A 13025-nucleotide genomic window follows, 5' to 3' on the forward strand; every position below is an offset into this window, starting at 1 on the left:
GAAAGGAAGATTCCAATTTGGTGCTATCATGATAGGAGTAGTGGTTAACCTTTCCTTTAACAAATGAAATGCTTCATGACATTCCTTGGAAAAATCAAATGGGGCATCCTTCAAGAGTAATTGAGTCAAAGGCCTAGTAATCTTCGAAAAATCTTTAATGAAGCAACGATAAAATCCCGCATGGCCAAGAAAACTCCTTACCCCTTTTACATTAGTTGGAGGGGGTAGCTTAGCTATTGTGTCCACTTTTGCTCTATCCACTTCTATCCCTTTCCTTGAAACTTTGTGACCCAATGCAATTCCTTCTTTCACCATGAAGTGACACTTTTCCCAATTAAGGACAAGGTTTGTCTTCTCACATCTAGCTAGAATCAAGTCCAAATTAGATAAGCAATCTTCAAAAGATGACCCGAACACCGACAAATCATCCATGAAGACCTCCATAAACTTCTCGATCATATCATGAAAAATGGTCATCATGCACCTTGGAAAGTAGAAGGTGCATTGCATAACCCAAAAGGCATGCGTCTATATGCAAATGTTCCACTTGGGCATGTAAAAATGGTCTTCTCTTGGTCTTGTGGGTCTATTGGAATTTGAAAATACCCCGAAAACCCATCAAGAAAACAATAATATAAATGGCTGGAGAGTCTTTCGAGCATTTGATCGATGAATGGCAATGGGAAGTGATCCTTGCATGTGGCATCATTCAATTTTTTGTAGTCCATGCAAAAACGCCACCAGGTTACTGTTCTTGTTGGAATTAACTCGTTATTTTCATTGGCCACCACCGTCATTCCTCCTTTCTTTGGTACCACTTGCACCGGACTCACCCATGGGCTATCGGAGATTGAGTAAATGATTTTGGCATCTAGTAGTTTAACCACCTCCTTTTTCACAACCTCTTGCATGTTCGGGTTAAGTCTTCTTTGGCGTTGAACTACAGGTTTAGCTCCATCTTCCAAGTTAATCTTATGAGAACAATAAGCTGGGCTAATTCCTTTTATGTCGGTAATTTGCCATGCTATAGCACCTTTCCTCTTCCTTAGTACACCCACAAGGCTTTCTTTCTCATTTTCGGCCAGATCAGTAGCTATAATTACAGGTTTTTGTTGGCCATCTTCAAGAAACGCGTACTCCAAGTGATCTGGTAGTGCCTTAAGTTCAGTTTTCGTGTTTCGAATGTTGAACACGTCGAGTCCAGTGAGGGGACTCGTCGAGTCCTTCGTAAAATCCGCGACTGATTGGGTTTCTTTGGATGGGCTCGTCGAGTCTGTCCAGGCGACTCGGCGAGTCGGGTGTTATGCACTTCTGATTAGATCATTATACTCAGCTTCCTTGAGCAGTCTTTCTAATTCTAGCAGGTCTCTTTCCGCATCAAATTCTTCTTCATGTGTGACGGTGGACTTGTTTGGCTCATCTTCGTTCCATTCCTCCATCAACTCTTCCAACATGTCAACCGAAAATGTTGTGTCATCGCTATTCCTTGGATGTTTCATGGCTTGATCTACTCCAAAAGTGACTGATTCATCTCCTACCCGAAGGGTAAGTTTAGAATCTTACATGTCAACTATAGCACTTGGGTGTTAAGAAAATGTCTTCCAAGTATTATCGGGACTTGAGGATCCGCTTCCATGTCTAAAACTATAAAGTCCGCGGGAAACACGAACTTATCAACCTTCACCAATATATCTTCACATATTCCTCTTGGGAATGTGACTGTTTTATTTGCTAGGTGAATCGCCATTCGAATTGGCCTTGGATCCGGAAGATCTAATTTCTTGAAAAATGAGTATGGCATGAGATTTACACTTGCCCCTGAATCGGCCAATGCATAAATGGTAGCTAAGTTTCCAAATTGGCAAGGCAATGTTAAGTTTCCCGGATCACCCTTCTTCTTAGGTAGTTTGTTCAACATGGCAGCTGAACAATTCTCATTTAGGACCACTTTCTTCACCTCTTCCATCTTCTTTCTATTAGTTAGAAGCTCCTTGAGGAATTTGGCATATTTTGGCATTGTGTAACCGCTTCTATGAATCGCATATTAATCTGGAGAGCCTTTATGTGTTCCAGAAACTTCTGGTAGTCAACTTCATTTTTTTCTTGTCTAGCTCGAGCCGGAAAGGGAAGTGGAGGCTGATATGGCTTAACAGGAGGCTGGCTTTTCTGTTCAGGTGGGGGACTCGTCGAGTCTGTAACGTCGACTCGCGAGTCGGATCATGATTCTATGATTCTTCAAGATCTTCTTTATCCTCTTGCACCAACTTAGGATCTTCTTGCTGAATAGGGGTCAGAGGATTTATAATCTTCCCACTCCTAGTTGTCACGATATTTATATGTGCACCTTTCGGGTTACTTTTGGTATTACTAGGAAGTCCACCCGGTCTTCTCTCATTCACTTGTTGAGAAAGCTGCCCCACCTTCTTTTCTATGTTGAGAATAGATGCTTGCTGATTCCTAAGCAAGGCTTGTTGATCTTTCATCATAAGTTGGTGTTCTCTCAACATATTTTGTTTATCTTTGAGAGTAGCATCGGCATCATTATGTCTTTTCTCGGATGCGGCCACGAATCTTGTAAGCATGTCTTCCAAATATGATTTCTTTTCATGTACTGGTTCCTCCTTTTGATAAAAGCCTCTCTCTTTTTGCTTATACTTTTCCTCCTCTGTCTTTTTGTACTCATCATAAGGTAGCCATTCCTTCTTTGGTTTTCGCCAATTGTCATCAAACTTATCACCACTTAAATAGCACACTTGCACCTTCCGATTCTCGTTCTCGTCAAGATCACAATCTTTAGATAAATGAGGTCCTCTACAGTTTTCACAACCCACTTTAATGGCGTGGATGGATTGGTCCATATTAGTCATTCTTCGATACATGCTTTCTAATTTTGCCATCATTGCTGCCATGTCATCAGTAATAGAGTTCACCGCCCCTCGAGTCAAGTCATTTCTTGGGTTATGATATTCTCTAAAGTGTTTAGAGAATTCTTCAATTAGGGCCTTTATCACCGGGGGTGCTTTCTTTGTGAGTGGTCCTTGCGAATCAAGGAGTTGCCTAGTTGTCACATTTACTCCATCATAGAAAATGGAGACTTCTTATTGGCTGTTTAGATCGTGATGTGGGCAATTCCTTAGTAAGCCTTTGTACCTTTCCCACGCTTCATATAGTGACTCTCCAGCTTGTTGTCCAAAATTAGCTATAGCTTTCTTTAACTTGGCTATTTTTGAAGGAGGGCAAAACTGGTATATGAATTCATCTTTCATTTTAGCCCATGTAGTGATGGATCCTGGGGGAAGTGATTTCAACCAATCCTTTGCATCTCCCTTGAATGTGACAGGTAGCATACGAAGCAAGACAGTGTCACGAGCCACATTAGGGACATTAAAGTAGTCGGCTATGTCATTGACTTCGTCAAGATGCTTGTATGTGTCTTCATGATCCTTCCCTTAGAATGGAATCTCCTTAAGTTGATCAAGTATGTGGCCTTTAAGCTCAAAGGTGGCAGTTGCGGGAATCGCGGGTTGCACGAGTCCCGGGCCTGTGTCGTTACGCATCCTTTTCTTCCATTCACCCATGGGAGCTTCATCGATGTTAGCCATGGGGTCAGCTAGTTCGCCTTCTAAATCGCTTCCTTCTTCGGATTCGGTTTCTTCCCTTTCAGATTCGTACTCGATCTCTTCCTTCCTTGGGTCTTCGCCTGCTACTGAAGAGAAGCTGGATTCCCCTTCTTTCTTGCTCTTTTTCTTACTAAATACAGACTTGAGATTCTTTAGAGGAGAATTCTTCGATGTTGCGGTTTCTCCTACGGTCTTGCCTTTGTTTTTCTTCAAAGTTGCTTCCGGGTCTTCAAGTGGTGGAACCAAAGATGTACCTCCTCCTCTGGTCATAAACGAACTGCAAACAGAAAAGAAAAACGCGTAAAAAGAACAAAAATAAAAACAAAACTGGAAATTAGCTATGGACTCGCCGAGTAGGTTCGAATGGACTCGGCGAGTTCACGGCTTAAATAGAAAATTTTTAATAAAAATCCTAAAAACAGAAATTAATATGAATTAGCAAGTAGGGTATCAAACTCAGGGAACGGAAATTAATCTAACTACTACAATTATCTAAAATAATTAGTAAAATAGAGGGGTTTTCTCTAGTTTTGCAAGACTAGAAACTTAACTAAAAACTTAACTAATCAACTAACAGCTAAAAACACGTAAAAACCAACTAAATTCAATGATTAAAAAGGGTTTCTGTTTAGGTTCAACTCATTTACTCCTATGGTTAATTTTTATGGTAATGTAATGGATTAATTGTTATTTGTTACCGACTAAGATGATTAGATTCACATTCGTTATTATTAATCCTTAGAAAATAGATTAATTTAAGCAGTGATCAAGTGGTTAAACTAATAAATTCCCTAGTTTAATTATTCGGGTTAAATAAGACTTGTAATTAGCTCATTAAATTGGTGATTCAATTAACCTCTTGTTGATGGTGTATCACACAAGCTCACACATTAATTTACCCATTCTCTAGTTAATCCTAGTTTCATATTCACTAATCCTAGGCATATAGCAATGTGTTCACATAAATCATATGAGATAAGCAATTAAGAGATGTTCATGCAACTTAATTACTTAGCAATTAACAGAAAATAGTTATGGTTAATGCATAAGGGTCTTTAACAAGCTTAATTTAACAAGATTCACTACATAACAATTAATCAAAAGAGTAAATTAATCCATAGGAGCAAACTTGTCTACCCTAAACAGAAACTAACGAAATTAGTTCATAATTGCAGTAGATAAAAAACTAAAAACGAATTCAAACAAGCTAGACATAGTTCTATTCCAAGGTAAAGTGGAAAATTAAACCTAAGTTGCCTTAATCTTCTTAGAATTAAGGATTAGGGTTCTTCTCACGTTCTTCAGATCTCCAGCAGTCTCCTTAATCCCCAACTAATCTTCCTAAAAGCCAGAGAGAGAGTCAATTCGGGTTTGTTGCTTCTATTTATAGGTTTCTCAAAACAGGGTCTACTCGTCGAGTAGACAACTGACTCGTCGAGTCCCCTTGAAGAATTCGTATACGTCAAGGACTTTACGTATTGATTCGTGAATCTTCGTATGTACTCATCGAGTAAACATCACTACTCGCCGAGTAGCTTCAGGATTTAGCATTTTTCTTCTTTCTTCAGTTCCCGAGCTTTCGATCGTATCTCCTGCCTCCTTTTACCTCCGAGCTTCTCTTTTAAACTGAAAATACGATTTGAAAATCTATACTAAATATATAGCTAAATATGCACATATCATTGATCATAACATGATGGTAAGGAGTGCAAAATGATATCTATTGCTAACTCCTCGGGGAAGTTTACATTAGGCTTCATCAAAAGGTCCACATACATTTTCATTTTCTGCATGTGGCCCGTGATGGGTTCACCATCCTTCATTCGGGTTGTTATCATGGAGAAGATGATTTCATATCGCTCTTGATGAGCACTTTGATGGTATCGGTCCATCAGATCCTGGTGCATCTCAAAAGGATAGTAGTCCTCATAGGACTTTTGGAGCTCGACTGTCATAGTGTCCATCATGATGCATGCCACTTTGGTAGCATCTCTTTCATGTGCGTCATATTCAGCAATCTCCTCAGGAGTAGCAGTCGGCTCGGGTACCTTAAGCTCCTTGTCGAGAACATATTCTTTGTTCTCATACCGAGTGACCATCCTGATGTTCCTGATCCAATCTGTAAAGTTGGATCCATCAAAGATGACTCTCCCACAAAGACTCATGAGAGAGAAGGAGCCGGTAGAGTTTGAGCCAGAAGCAGCATTGTTGGAAGACATCTGAAAAAGAAGAAAAGACAAGTTTAGTTTAGATATAAAGATATCCCTTAATAAAACACCCAAATTTAATATTAAGGTTAGGACCCAATCACAATATATTATAACTTAGAAGAGGGATGCCGTAATCTAAGCTAAAACATATTTGAAAGGTAGGCGAATGACGATTCACCAATTTCCACCATGAAAAACGAAATATATAAATTATTAGGTTTTATTTGGTTTTTAGAAACTCCTAGATTCTTTTGAGATTCATTGAACTTTTGAATGGCATGTTTCAATCTCGAGTGTGCCCTTCATGTTTTGTGACTGGGATACCGAGGATCACAAAACAAGGTGTGAAGTAACCATGCAAATTACTTGGTACCCTTAATGTTTTTCACTTAATCGATGTGCCGGTTAACCACACGCGCTCTGCCGACCTATGAAAAACCTTAAGTCACCCTTTGCCTACCTTGTTAAGTCCAAGTTAGTGTGCTGGTTAACCACATACGCTCCACTAACGACTTAATCAAAGTGCAAAGTGTAATTTCATTGGTTAGCACCTTATTCACATTTTCCTAAAGTAACTATGATTGGGAATTTACAAAAACATTTAGTTACTTTATAATAATCATTATACTTTTTAATGAGAATTTTTAAGTCATTGTCCTACCCGTTCGGCTAACGCCCCTCCACCAGTCAAGGAAACGGTGGGTGAGAGTGGACACCCATTAAGCTGCCATTTTATAGGCAATAACCTTATACCCCCCTTATAGACCGGCTTCATGAATGAGGCCTACTAACGGTAAAATGACTTGATCTTATACATATATATATATATATATATATATATATATATATATATATATATATATATATATATATATATATATATATATATATATATTATTAACTTATAATATTATAAAGTATAAGGGTTGAATTTTAACTTTTAAAATTCTAGGGGTTGGAACTTTACAAAACCTTTCAATTCATAACTTATGAGTTATTAAAATGAAGACTCTTCATTTTTTTAACTTATGTGTTCTTTTATTGGATTTAATACAAAGTGACTTTTGGTTATCCATAACTTGAGGACAAGTTATGGACTCCATTAAAACACATAAAGATCATGAATTAAGCATTAAACAAGTAATTCCTATGATCTATCAAGAACTCATAAGAACATGAATAGTCATATCAAAATTTCAAGAACATATGAACACATAATCATGTAATTTTGATATTAGCCATTGTAAATGGATTAGAACAACCATTACACCATCTAAAACAAGTTTTAAAACACCAAAACAGGTTAGGGTAATGTTTCTAGTCCATTTCTAGCAGCAAAAGTCGAAAATCTGCACTCTGATTGACCAACTCGTCGAGTGCAAGAATTGACTCGCCGAGTTGGTTGAATTTATGCTTTGACTCGTCGAGTCCCCCCATGGACTCGGCGAGTCCCCTGTGCAGACAGCAAGAAATTCGACTTTTTTCACTATTTTGCATCAGGTATCAAACAAACAAGCCTAGGCTCTGATACCACTGATGGGTTATGAGCATTCTAACACTCCTAAGGTGTACATGCAACCCTAGAACCCTTGGATCTATGTTTGTCTAAAATACATGCAAAATACTTTTTCCAAGGTTCATAATCCTATCTAGCATACATGGGGAACTTTTAACATAAAAGATGGCTAGAATTACATACCTTGTAGTTGATTTGATTCCTTGAAAAACCTTGAGAGCGTAGCACCCCAAGTGTGGTGCCTCAAATGTTTCACACAACACCAAGTGCTTTGGAATGACTTTGAGAGAATGTAGAACACTTCTAAATTCGGCCTAGCCCTCTTGCAACTTCATGTAGCCGATTTTGGTGGATGTCATGTTCTTTATATAGTGTATTACACTTAGGGTTACACCATGTAAACCCTAATGTAACATGGCTCTTCATTTCCATGACCCATGGGTTTAAACCACCATGGAGCATCCATGGAGCATCCTATGGGTCTTAGCCCATCTTGATAATCCATGAAGCCTTTTGCCCACTATACAAGTTATGGATGATTTACATAATCAAACCATATATTAAATTAGTCTTCTTTTGATCACTTAATTAATTCCAAATTAATTCTTGATCAATACTAATTAAATAATACTATTAATATATTAGAACTTATAATATATTAATAAACCACAAGTGTTATTTCTCTCATTTAGTCTATCCAAATGCATGATGCCATGCAACCCAAATAGACCATGCCGGGTCGGGTCAAGTGCATACCAAATATAGTTATGGACTTAGACACCTTATCCAACAGATTTTCCAACCAACTCGTCGAGTCCATACGTGTCAAGATGTCGGGGAAAACCCTAACTGACTCATCGAGTCCTCTTACTGACTCGTCGAGTTCATGCAGAATCAAATACGGCTAACCTTCACCCGACTCGCCGAGTCAGCTAAGCGACTCGTCGAGTTCATGCAGTCTATTACTTATACATGTGTTTTCAAGCCACTCCAAAGCTCCATATTGCATATCTAACCTCTTAAGACATGGTTTCCACGTAAAGTTGCAAACTTTACGTACATGCATAGTCCAAAATGCTAAAACTACACTAAGGGAAAGGTTAACTCAAAGGAAAAGGCCCAAGCTTGCCAAATCTCATAACTTTATAGCTATATGAACCAAGGGAAGTCCAGATCTAAAGTTACAACTTCATATCTTGCCCCAACACTCGAAATGACTCCCAAATGTGCTAAAGATGGCCCTAAACCCAAACATGAAGAGATTTAGCTAAATATAAGCCAAGGTAACGACTTGTTACCTTCAAAATGATGCCAAGATGAAGTAGAGTCAGATCCACAAGCTCCTCTTTGCTCCAAGCTTCTTATACTTCACACCTTCTTCACAAAATGCACCAAAATCACTCTCTAAGCCTCACAATCAATCAAGAACAAGGTTAATAGTGATTAGGGTTTCTCTTAGCCGTCAAGGGGTGGTAAAGGACTGGAGGAAGGGACTTAAGGTCCTTTAAATAGGGAGTAAACCCTAAAATTTATGGTTTCCTCTCCCAGCTCCTATTCGTCGAGTCCGGGTCCTCCGACTCGCCGAGTTGATCCAATAATCCACACGGGCAAACTCTTTCCAACTCGACGAGTCAGGGCATCCAACTCGTCGAGTAAACATTTCAAAATCAAAATAAAGTTGTAAGGTTTATACCTAGGATTCGGGGTGTTACAATTCTCCCCCACTTGAACTAGACTTCGTCCTTGAAGTCTGTTGCGATGAATAACTCGGGGTAATGCTCCCGCATCTCTGCCTCCGGCTCCCAAGTCCACTCGGATTCCCTCCGATGTTGCCACTATACCTTTACCAAACGTACTTCCTTGCTCCGTAGAACTTTTACCTTTCTCTCAAGAACTGCCACTGGTCTCTCCACGTAATTCAGGCGCTCATCGACCTGAATATCATCTAGTGACACTACTGCCTCCTTATCCTGAATGCACTTCTGCAATTGTGAAACATGGAAATTGTTGTGGATCTGACTAAGCTCCTCAGGGAGATCTAGTCTATACGCCACCTTACCAACCCTTGCAGTAATCCTGAATTGCCCGATATATCGGGGACCCAATTTCCCCCTCTTCCTGAAGCGAATCACACCCTTCCAGGGTGAGACCTTCAGGAGTACCTTGTCACCGATCTGAAACTCCAACTCATATCAGCGCCGGTCGGCGTAGTTCTTCTGCCGACTCTGTGCGGTCTGCAGTCTCTGTCTAATCTGCTGAATCATCTCGGTAGTCTGCAGGACTATCTCAGTCCGACCCATCACTCTGTGACCAACCTCGCCCGAACAGACCGGGTGCGGGATCTCCATCCATACAACAACTCATAAGGCGGAGCACCAATGCTGGAGTGAAAGTTGCTGTTATAGGAGAACTCTGCAAGGGGTAGGTAGGAGTCCAGCTCCCACCAAAGTCGATCACGTAGGCTCTTAGCATATCCTCGAGAGTCTGTATGGTCCGCTCACTTCGGCTGTCTGTCTGCGGATGATAGGTTGTACTAAAGTGCATCCGCGTGCCCAGTTCCTCATGGAACTTCAGCCAGAAACGGGAGGTGAACCGAACATCGCAGTCTGAGACGATAGAGACCGGCACTCCATGGCGAGCAACGATCTCCCGGATATACACATCAGCCAGCTTCTCAGCCGATGAATTCTCCCGTATCGCTAGAAAGTGGGCGCTCTTGGTCAATCGATCCACGATGACCCAAATATCGTCGAAGTCCTTCGCCGTCCTCGGCAGTTTCGTATAAAATCCATCGTCATTTGTTCCCACTTCCACATGGGAACCTCTAGAGGCTGTAGCTTGCCATGCGGCCTCTGGTTCTCGGCCTTGACCATCCTGCATGCCATGCACCTCTCCACGTACCAAGCGATTTCTCGCATCATGCACGACCACCAGTTACTTAATCGCATATCCCGGTACATCTTGGTGGCCCCGGGTGGATAGAGAAGCGAGACTTATGAGCCTCCTCCAAAATAGTCTGTCTGACCCCACCAGACATCGGGACCCAGACCTGACCGCAATGGGTCAATAATCCCTGGCTATCTTGCACAAACCGGGTGTTCTCACTCCTAATCCTCTCAAGCTTCTAGTTCTCCTTACGTAAAACCTCAACATGGTCTTCCCTGATCAAGCCCATAAGTGGAGAATCCTCTAAAATCCTCATGCACGTCACTGGAGTAGAAGATGCAGCCAACATGCGGCTCAGAGCGTCCGCAAGCACGTTCGCTTTACCTGGGTGGTAAAGGATCTCACAGTCGTAGTCCTTGACTACATCTAGCCATATACGCTGTCTCATGTTCCGGTTCGGCTAATCCATGATGTGTCTCAGGCTAATGTGGTATGTGTATATGGTACAACGGACCCCATAGAGGTAATGTCTCCAAATCTTAAGAGCGAATACCACTGCTCCCAACTCCAGATCATGAGTAGGGTATCTCGTCTCATGCGGCTTCAACTGTCGCGATGCATTGGCTATCACCCGTCCTCTCTGCATAAGGACCGCTCCTAGTTCCGTGATGGATGCATCACAGAACACCAGAAAATTCTCAACTCCGTCCGGAAGATTCAAGACTGGAGCCTTGCATAGTCGCTGTATGAGGGTCTCAAATTCCATGTACTGCTCGGGGCCCCACCGGAAATCCACCCCTTCCTCGTCAGACGAGTGTTGGCTACTGCAATCTTGGAGAAATCCTCGTCAGAACAAGAAGCTTCTGATGTCTGAGGGATATTTTGGAACCTCGCACTGCATAATCGCCTCGATTTTGGCCGGATCGACCAAAATCCCTTCCTGGTTAACGAGGTGTCCAAGGAACTAAACCTCTCGTAACCAAAACTCACATTTCGAGAACTTGGCATACAGCCACTCTCGCCTCAAAACTCCCAATAGCTCCCGAAGATGCTCCTCATGCTGCTCTCGGGTCTTGGAGTACACCAAGATATCGTCTATGAACACGATGACTGAACGATCGAGCATCGGTCTACAGACCTGATTCATCAGGTTCCATAAATACTGTTGGCGTGTTGGTGAGCCCAAACGACATCACCACAAACTCGTAGTGTCTATAACAAGTCTGGAACACGGTCTTCTCCACGTCCTCCTCCCTAACCCTGACCTAATGGTACCTGAACCTTGGGTCTATCTTGGAGAACCAAGATGCTCCCTACAACTAATGGAAAAGATCATTTATCCTTGGGAGTGGATAACGGTTCTCCACTGTCAACTTTTTCAACTCCCGGTAATGAATGCACATTCGGTGTGAACCATCTTTCTTCCTGATGAAGAGAATCGGCGCTCCCCATGGAGAACTGCTCGGACGAATGAACTGCTTACCCAGCAGTTCCTGTAACTGTGACGACAACTCCTGCATTTCTGGTGGTGCCAACCGGTACGACGCCTTGGCGATAGGGGCCGCACCTGGCAATATGTCAATCCTAAACTTGACCTGCGTCTCCAGAGGCACTCCGGGTAACTCTTCCGGAAACACGTCAGCAAACTCTCTGACCACTGGAACCTCTGATATTGAACCCTATTCCCTGACCCCGCGTATCCACCACATACGCTAGATAACCCGCACACCCGTGCTGAATGTACTACCGAGCCCTGGCAGCCGAACAAAACTCTGATCCCAATCTAGTGCCCTTTCTGTAGACAATCAGTTCTCCCCCACTTGGGTTCGAACCACCACCCGCTGACCCTCGCAGTCGATCATGGCACCGAATCGACTAACCCAGTCCATCGCCACAATCACACGTACATCCCCCGTGGGAATCGGAATCACGTCTATCGGGAAAGATACCCCGAAGATCTTCGATACGCAACCCTGATAGACCGAAGAAGCGGAAACCTCGTGTTCGTTGGCGATAGAGACTCACAACGGAAACTCTAGCTCTCCTACTGGCAACCCGAACTCCCTACTGAATGACTGAGAAACAAACAACTGACTCGCCCCCGAGTCAAATAATACCAAGGCAGGTAAGGAGTTCACTAAAAACGTACCTAATCACCGGCACAAACAGATAAGCATAAAACATATATAATCTGTAAGATAAGGGATAGAAACATACTAGGAACCACGTCTGGTGTTGCCCTGGCCTCCTCGGCTGTAAGCTGGAAGGCGCGTCCCTGAGCCCTCGGGGGCGCTGCTCGACCTTGACTCCCGTCAGTAATACTCGGTGTAGCCGGCGCTGGAGCCTGCGCCGGCCTGGCCGCGAGCTGTGGACGGTTGTTCTTCACGTGACCAACCTGAGGACAATGGTAGCAGATCGTCATATCCTGAGTCGGGGTTGTTTGGCGACAATCCTTCACATAATGCCCCTCCCTACCGCATTTGCGGCACGTGCTGCTGAATCTGCAAACCCCCGAGTGACTCTTCCTGCATGATGTGTGTAAAATGCACTAGTTTAATCCTACTACTTCAAACACAAATAAACACACGAAAGGCAGTGTACCTATCGTTAGCAATATAGTTCAAGCAAGCAGGGTATCGAACACAGGAACGGTAACAACAAAATTAAATACTAAAATTACCTAATTAAAACAAATAATAAAAATAAGGGGTTTTCTCTAGTTTTTGAAGACTAGAAACTTAACAATTATCTAATACTTTAAACGAAAAAAAAACAACTAGCAACTAAGGAAAT

General features: G+C 42.2%; 1 protein-coding gene and 1 non-coding gene across 2 annotated transcripts; one reads left to right on the forward strand and one right to left on the reverse strand.

Annotated features, from left to right (window-relative positions):
* Nucleotides 1–1570: 1570 nt before the first annotated feature.
* On the reverse strand, nucleotides 1571–2017 carry LOC145157759 (uncharacterized). Its single transcript, XM_079076755.1, has one exon. It carries the CDS (start codon nucleotides 2015–2017, stop codon nucleotides 1571–1573), a length of 447 nt encoding a protein of 148 aa, XP_078932881.1.
* Nucleotides 2018–3111: 1094 nt separating this feature from the next.
* On the forward strand, nucleotides 3112–3218 carry LOC145162032 (small nucleolar RNA R71). The gene has a single exon (XR_013738887.1). It is a non-coding gene; the product is annotated as a small nucleolar RNA R71 (small nucleolar RNA).
* The last annotated feature ends 9807 nt before the right edge of the window (nucleotides 3219–13025 follow it).

This window comes from Lactuca virosa, chromosome 2, assembly GCF_052849685.1.
Source record: "Lactuca virosa cultivar CGN04683 chromosome 2, Lactuca_virosa_CGN04683_v6, whole genome shotgun sequence".
Taxonomy (NCBI): Eukaryota; Viridiplantae; Streptophyta; class Magnoliopsida; order Asterales; family Asteraceae; genus Lactuca; species Lactuca virosa.

Coding starts and splice junctions, on each gene's coding strand:
- LOC145157759 (XM_079076755.1), bottom strand. CDS start 2,017: ATGCCAAAATATGCCAAATTCCTCAAGGAGCTTCTAACTAATAGAAAG.